At 45.3% G+C, this 7,819-nt stretch overlaps 1 protein-coding gene across 1 annotated transcript in view; it reads left to right on the forward strand.

Annotated features, from left to right (window-relative positions):
• Positions 1-7,819, forward strand: part of USO1 (USO1 vesicle transport factor) — a gene marked incomplete at its 5' end in the record, with an annotated part of 86,244 nt that overhangs the window by 29,941 nt on the left and 48,484 nt on the right. The window contains 3 exons of the mRNA XM_019516797.1: positions 5,022-5,132; positions 6,105-6,244; positions 6,840-7,021. Coding sequence (XP_019372342.1) covers positions 5,022-5,132; positions 6,105-6,244; positions 6,840-7,021 — 433 coding nt within the window. The remainder of the gene's footprint in view (positions 1-5,021; positions 5,133-6,104; positions 6,245-6,839; positions 7,022-7,819) is intronic.

The raw sequence follows: 7,819 nt of genomic DNA on the forward strand, positions 1-7,819 counted from the left end.
CCCCCCCCCCCGCCCCTCCAAAATTCCTGTGCCACAGCAGGGCACGGAGCTGTAGCCAGGCTGGAACAGCTCTGGGCAGGAGCCACCTCCGTAGTCCAGCAGGTGGGATCCGACATGGGAAAGAGTGCCACACCACCATGGTTGTCAGGCTGAGGCACCCCTGCCTACCCAGCAGCAGCTGGGGGCACAGCTTTGCGCCACTGCTGCGCCTCACCTTGGCAGCTATGGCAGAGCATTGCTCCCTTCCATGCTGGGTCCTGCCTGCTGGGCCACAGGGGTGGCTATTGCCTGGAGCTGTTCTGGCCCAGCTGAAGCCCTGCACCGCACTGTAGCACAGAAATCTGGGAGGGGGCATGTGCCCCCATCCCCCCCAATGCATTGCCTGTGCCCCCTGCCCTGATAGACTTACCTACAGGGAGCTGCAGGAACTGCTGTCCACTTCACTACCTGGCTGCAATGTGCATGTGTGTGTGCAGACATGCATATGGCACTGCCTGCATCCTGCTTCCCTCAGCTCCAAGCAGCCCCTTGCAGGCTGGAACTCTGCCAGCCTGCAAAGGGAAACTCATGGTTTTCTGCATCTTTCTCTCTCAAAGGAAAAATCTGTTATATTCTCTCTTAACAGAGAAAATTGAAGTTTTTCTGTGGCAAACGGAAAACCCAGATCTCTGATTTATCACTGAAAGGCTTTGTGGGGAAGTGTCCTTTTTATAAGGTGGGATTGGAAAGTATTAGTGCAGTAGTGGACAAAATACAGCCTATAGGCTGAATGTGGCCCACCAAGGCATTTTGTGTGGCCTGCAGCAGGTCTCTTGGCTCTGCCTGGCCCAAGCACCATGGGCCGCCCAGGCTGTGGCACTTGTGTTCAGTCCTGCTGCATGTGGGCACACAGCAGGGCTGGGGTGGCACAGTGGCTGTGGCTACTTCAGGCTGCTGCCAGCCTTGGACCCACTGCCTGGGCACCCTGACCTGTCCACCCTACACCCACTGTCAGGGATGGGACCTTCAAGGGTATGTCATGTGACCTGAGTGGATGGGATGGGGCTGTTGGTGGGCAGGGAGTGGTGCGTGGGATGGGAGGGCAGGGCCAGGATCACAGGGCAGGGATATTGCAGGGCCAGGGCCTGGGGTAAAGCTGTGATTCATTGCCCATATGATCCTGCGATGGGCGCTGGTTCCGTGAGCAGGGGCATGCCAGAAGTGGGTCGCAGCTCTGTCCTGGGCCCTGGCTCCATGCTATCACAGCCCCATGATCCTGGGCCTGGCCCTGTTTCTACCTATCCTACTCCTAGAAATTATTCCCTGCTTGCTGACAGGCCCATCTGGTCCTCCCAGTCCCATGCCCTGCCTACACAGGTCCTGGCCACTCTCCAGGGAGACCCTGGCATTGTCAGGTGGTTACAACATAGGGCTGGGGCCCAGGGCAGAGCTGTGATACCCTATCCGCATGCCCTTGCCTGTGGAACCAGTGCCCATTACAGGAACATGTGAGGAGTGGATTGCCCTGGCCCTGCACTGTCACCATTCTGAGATCCTGGCCCTGCCTGTCCTCCTTCCACTCCTGGATGCTGCTTCTCACTCCACCATGGCCCCATTCCCATCCATCCGGCAGCACCTCGGGCAGAACCACTTAGGAAGTTTTGGTGAACTGTTGAAGGGAGGGGTAGGTGTGCTGACCCAGTCTGACAGCTTACTAAATCTCCTTAAATATCCCTCCAACCCAAATAATTGCCCACCCTTGTGTTAGTATCTTAACATGCATGGTAGGAGCTGGTTAAAAGTGTTTTGGGAGGAACAGCTTGACTAAAGAAAGCAGCAAGAGTTGGATAACAAAATGATCTGTTAAGAGGGAAATGTGTGGAATAGCGGCAGGAAGAGTAGAAAAACTATGGAGAGAGAGAGAGGCAGGAGCAGAATTCAGTAGGGAATTGGCTAGGATGACAGAAGCTGCAGTGTAGTGCAAGAGGTGAGCAGAAGCCAGTATCAGTTTGGATAGGGTGATGTGGGGAGAAAAGGGGGGAATCTCCAGAATACTGCTGCAAAACTGCAAGCAAATTTAGGGCGCACATGAATGGGTGGACTAGTTTTGAGACTCTCTCAAGTAAAAACCCAGAATGGGGTAGACAGCACAGATATTGTAGCATGTATCAGTTGCAAAGAAGTAGGAAGCCAGACACGTTCTGTAGTCTGGTAATGGTGGTTTGAACATTGCTGGACTGGGATAGCTACTAAAGGTCACCAAGGGTGTTCTTTTTACACTTGGGCTATTCTACTGTCTGCTGAACAGCCTTTCTGGTTGGGGTGCATTAATAAAGATTTTTTGGGCCGATACCAATGGCCAATTATTAACAAACTGTATCGGCCGATACTGATCCGATTGTCGCTTATGCAGCTCGGCAACTTGGAGAGCAGTGTCCAGTTGGTAAGTCTGTTGTGGGGGAAGGGGTAGGGGGGAGGGAAGGAATGTGAGGGGGGTAGATTGAGGCCCCTGCAGTGAGCAAGGGAGTGGGGCTGGGGCAGGTCCTATCCAGTTGGGGCAGATCTTGAGATGGAGCTGCGAGAGGGTAGTCTGGGGGGACCCAGGCAGGGAGGAGGCGGATCCTGCTGCAACGCACACCCCAGGGAGCCATGGGGATACGTGTGCCCCCTGGATCTGTGTGGGGCCAGGGGCAGCACCAAGCTCTTCTTGGTGGGGGGAAGGGGGGGGAGGAGTCTGGGCCCGAGTCAGGGCTGTACTCGGGCCAGGTGGCACTGGAAAGGGTGGCTGTGGGGTGGGCCATCTCAGTATTTGCTGTAGCCTCCCACTGCCAGCTCCACTGCTGCCTGGCCCAACTCCTTGCCAGGAAGAGCCCAGTGCTGCCCCTGGTCCCAGCCCACAGTGGCAGCCTGCCTTCACCCCAGGCATGGAATCTAGGGGACCCAACAGACTTACCAGCTGGACACTGCTCTCCAAACTGTTGAACTGGCTGCGTGTGTGCTGCAGCTGTGTGCATGCACCCAGCATTTATTGGCGACATTATTGGCTACATCAGCCAAAATAAGCTGATTGCCAGTAATGTCAATCTTCCTTTTATTGGTGTCGATATGATATGGATTGATGTATCGGTGTACCTCTACTTTCTGGGAATGTTCTCCCTTGTAAAATGTGAGGAGATCTATTTTGTTTGGGTTTTTTTCCTCAGTGATGGTAGGGCCTCGCAGCTGCTATTCAGACTTCACAACCCTGGAAGAAGCAGCATGTTACTTCAACATAGCTCTGCAGCATCTGCCTAAATTGGACACTTCAGTGGGACTTTTGTGCTTTTATCTAAAGCTGAGTCAATCACCTCTTGGATAAAAGCACCAAAACACTCCCACTAAAGTGCCCGATCTATACAGGTATTAGGTGAGCTGTGTCCAGCTAATGTGCTGCCTCTTCTGGGAGTGTGTTGAGTTTAAAGTGCTGCTTTTTTAACATCTGCAAGCAGCCCTAAGTGACCTTGGTTCAGGCTAGAGAGAAGTAGCAGCAGGAGCCTTTTAGAAAAGGAGCCCTCTTACCTGCCCCCGGGCTACTGTTCTGTCTTGCTATTCCTAAAGGTGAATATGGATTTATTTTAAGGGCTTTTAAGTTCTTGTACTACTGATCTAGGGCTTAAAGCAACACCTTCTCCAGTATAATGAACTGGAGTAGGGGGTAGAGATAACTCTTCTCAAGTACAAGCTTAGGTTGCTAACATAGAACAAGGCTAAAATGCTACACAGGCTTAAACTGTCCTTTGAGGCTGGCTAAATGTAATCCTTCTTGTTTGGTGTGTATGCTCCCTTCGTTGGCCTTTTGTAGATCAGAACCTTTGTATATGCCTCACTTTGTCCTTCAGTTCCATTTTAAATCTTGATTCCTATGCCTGATACACTTCGATTTTTTTTTTTAGCTTTTTTTTGCAGGACCTGGAGAAATTGCTTGGCTGCTGTGTGTGAGGTTTGATTTGCTCATAGAGGTGCATGCCTTCATCACATGGCATTCAAAAGCCCATTGCCATAGCCAATATAGATGGGGAAGCCAGAGAATTGTACAGAAGTTCGGATTTTATAGACTAAGAAAGTACCTGTTAAGTTAGATCAGTCTCTGTGGCTTAGTACTAGAAAAATCTTATATTTTATGTAGTGCTGGGGGTGATGTAGCCATTTTACTTTTAAGTAGATTAAACTTCAGTTTAAGGAACCAAACCAATATTATGGACATCTATTTAAACTCTAAAGTGGAGGGGTGGAGATTTGTTGAGAGAGTCAGCATTATCCAAAGAAGCTCCTGGCCAACATCCAGGGATTCAAATCCAAAATAATTGAAACTCAGATGCCTTTTTGTTAAAGGACGTCATCTGGGCAGCATTGTAGTGCATTAATGATTAATGCATGTCACCTGATATTCAGAAGTTAATTTTCAGTGTTAATAAACAGAACAAAAAGATTACTTTGTGTACAACATTTCACTTGTCTCTGTTGAATTTGTCCTGTGCGTTTCTGTGCCTGAAAAGGAAACTATCCTGCAGTACTCAGATTTTACTGTCAAATAAAACTTCAATCAATTGTAAAATATGTCAGTAGGAGATGCACATTATATGGGCTGAAAATGAAGTTGGCTTTATTGCTCTGCTTCTTTAAGCATTTGCAACTTGGTTGTGATAATTGAGTACATTTTGTTCAGAGTTGTTTCTTCTCCCTCAATTTTTTGCATCTTTTTTGCACTTGTAACAATATTGTTATCCAAGTACTAATTGCTGACTAATTTTGTCATGATTTTATTCAGCTGCTAATATGTATGGAGTCATACTTGACATTAGTCTTGCTTTGATATGCACTGAAGGTTGCTAGAAATATGTGTATGACTTTAATGGAAAAAATTAAGTACTAAACTAGGTGAGTAAACTAGTGAGTGTATTTTTTTTATATTGAAAGTAGATGAGTCTTGAGAGAAATATAACTTTGATTATATGTAATATTGTGTAATAAATGGAGAAATTAATGTCATTTTTCCACTACAGGGAAGCAAGGTGCAGACAAGAGTTGGATTACTAATGCTGCTTTGTACCTGGTTAAGCAGTTGCCCAATAGCTGTCACACACTTTCTCCACAACCCAGCTAATATTCCATTTGTATCCTTTGTTTACAAACCAAAGTTTTGTTCTGAAAAAGCTTAAATGTGCAACATAAAAACTGTATGATGACACAGGTAAGTTTGCAGGAATGCTGCAGAATATTGGAAGATCGTGAATTTGGGGTGCAGAAATGTTGCTTCTTTAGTGTTGAACAGACCCTGACTAAAGCATAGCCAGAAGCTGTGAACTTTAAACCATTGCATATAAATCTATAGGGAAAACTGACAAAGTGGCACTGAGTTCACAGGAGTGGGCTTGCTGTAACTCCTTCTGCCTGACTTTTATCCTGTGGTAAAGGAAAAGTGAACTGGGACAGCTTCCTTTTGAATGAAATGAGTCAAACTCCCAGTTTAGCATTTGCCTAAGGCAGGATTAGGGCAGGCAGATGGACAATTACTGTATGTCAGATGCTCTGTGGTAACTCCCAGCCTGCTTTAAATTCAATATAATTATATTCATCCCTACCCAGTGTAAGAGTAGGCAGCTATTGGCAAAATTGCCCCTAAAAATATTCTCTCAGCTTAGCGTGTCTTGTAGCAGATCAGCTTATTGGTGTTTTAACACTATTGCTCTTATGTTTGTAATATCACAGAATTGGAAAATATCTCCTAATTTTGTTGAATTGTAATGAAATATTTTCTTCAGATGATAGCATAATTTACTGTCCAGTCAACAGTAGATGCTATCTTAAGAAAACTTGTAGAGTAAAAGTGTGCAAGAAATATTTTGGAAAAAACAGTTCCATTCATTGAAATTTTGAAGGCGTATCCAGATAATGAACTGTAAATGGCAAGATACATAAATTGTAAACTAGCTGTGATGTAGTATACTAATGTTGTTATCAAGTTTTTAGTTGATAAAGGATTTTGTGTTTTTACATTTTGATTTGAAGCTTCAATAGCAAATTGAATCTAAAGATGACCTATTGTAAGGGTATGTTGTTTGTATTTTATTTAATGAAATGGTCAGTCATCCTTAGCAAGAATTCAGCTCACAGGACAGATAGCTGAAAACCTTGGAGAAGAAGAGCATTTAGTCCAAGGCCTGTCCGCTCTTCTGCTGGGCATTTCCATTTACTACAACGACAATTCCTTGGAAAACTATAGCAAGTAAGTGTATTGTAGTCATAATCTGAGACTTAAGGCAACGTAAAATTATGTAGGCAACTGATTGGTTCCTAAATTAATATATTAAAAATGGTTTGTAAAGGAGGAATAGTACTATTTGGATGCAGAGAGATTGTAATTTAACACTGTTCACTTTTAATATAACCTGTAGAGGTAGAAATGCAGGTGGCTGGAAAATACCAGAGGGCTTTGCCATTCTGATCAGCTGGAAAGCTGGGTATTCCCTGAAATTATAAGTACAGTCCTTCTGAAGTACAAACTGTTAGACTTATCTTGCCAAGGATTAATGTAGATATTCTTCCTTCATATCTCCTGTTGGATGGGCCTTTTCACCTGTGGAATCTTGTCCTATGAAGAACAGGCAATGGCAGGCTGAAAATAACCCTTTCCAGTGCTAAGAAAAGCCCTTTACTTCATAGGAAGAAGGGGAATTTGTTACAGATAATTTGGATTGGCAAAAAGTATAATTTGGTTCAGAGATAAGTGAAAGATGGGTTTTCAACTTCTCTTTTTTTATTTGGTCTTTCATAAAATTCAGTGGTAACGTTTTTGTTTTGTTTGTTTTTATTTCTTCTAGAGAGAAACTAAAGCAACTGATAGAAAAGAGGATTGGCAAGGAGAATTTCATTGAGAAACTAGGCTTCATTAGTAAACATGAACTGTATTCCAGAGCTGGTCAGAAGCCTCAGCCAAGTTTTTCTAGCCCAGATCACATGATGTTTGATCATGAATTTACTAAACTGGTAAAGGAACTGGAGGGTGAGACATGTTAGCTTATTATTTTTAGTTTGTTATTTTTGGATGCTGCTAAACTACTGCATGCCCCAAGTTAAGTCTTTTAAATATCCTTCACTTAAAGTTTTAAGTTTACTCACACTATCAGCAACTTGTTACAACAGCAAACTGGAATAACCTGACTTGGGTCCTGCTCGGGCCAGTGCTAGGACTCGGCCATGGTTGCTGCTTGTTGCCTAGCTACAGCCATAGGTTGCTGACCCATGTAAGCAACGTGCAAGATGTTGTGCCAGAATCATGGGTAGGGATTATGATGCATGTAGCTTGCAGGTCAGATTTTCAGCTGGAATCATAATAAAGTAGAGCTGGAAGGGACCTTTGGAGTTCACTTAGTCCAGCCCCCTGCCTGAGGTGGATCATTCATATCCAGGCCATCCTATACAAGTCCTTGTCTAACCTGTTAGTAAAGCAACATAAACACAGTCACAACCACAAGGTATAATGCCCTAACATGGCACAAATAAAGTTGGAGGGAGGATGGGTGGGGAAGAGAAGATGACAAGGGTGGCCAGGGTTTTGCTGTTGTAAGGGTTGCTAAAATTCACTTGAGAGATCCAAGGAAGAGGGCAGGTCTTTCTCCCCTCCACCACTCCTTCCTCAATTACAGAGGAAGACAAAACCCCATAGTCTACCAGTCTGGCCGGTGCTTCAGGGATCAAATTAGAGCAGGGGTGGGCAAAATGCGGCCCACGGGCTGGATGTGGCCCGCCAAGCCATTCTATCCAGCCTGTGGGACCCCTAAAAAATTTAGAAAATTAATAT

The sequence above is a fragment of the Gavialis gangeticus genome, unplaced genomic scaffold (assembly GCF_001723915.1).
Source record: "Gavialis gangeticus isolate Ggan-Ray unplaced genomic scaffold, GavGan_comp1, whole genome shotgun sequence".
Classification (NCBI taxonomy): domain Eukaryota; kingdom Metazoa; phylum Chordata; order Crocodylia; family Gavialidae; genus Gavialis; species Gavialis gangeticus.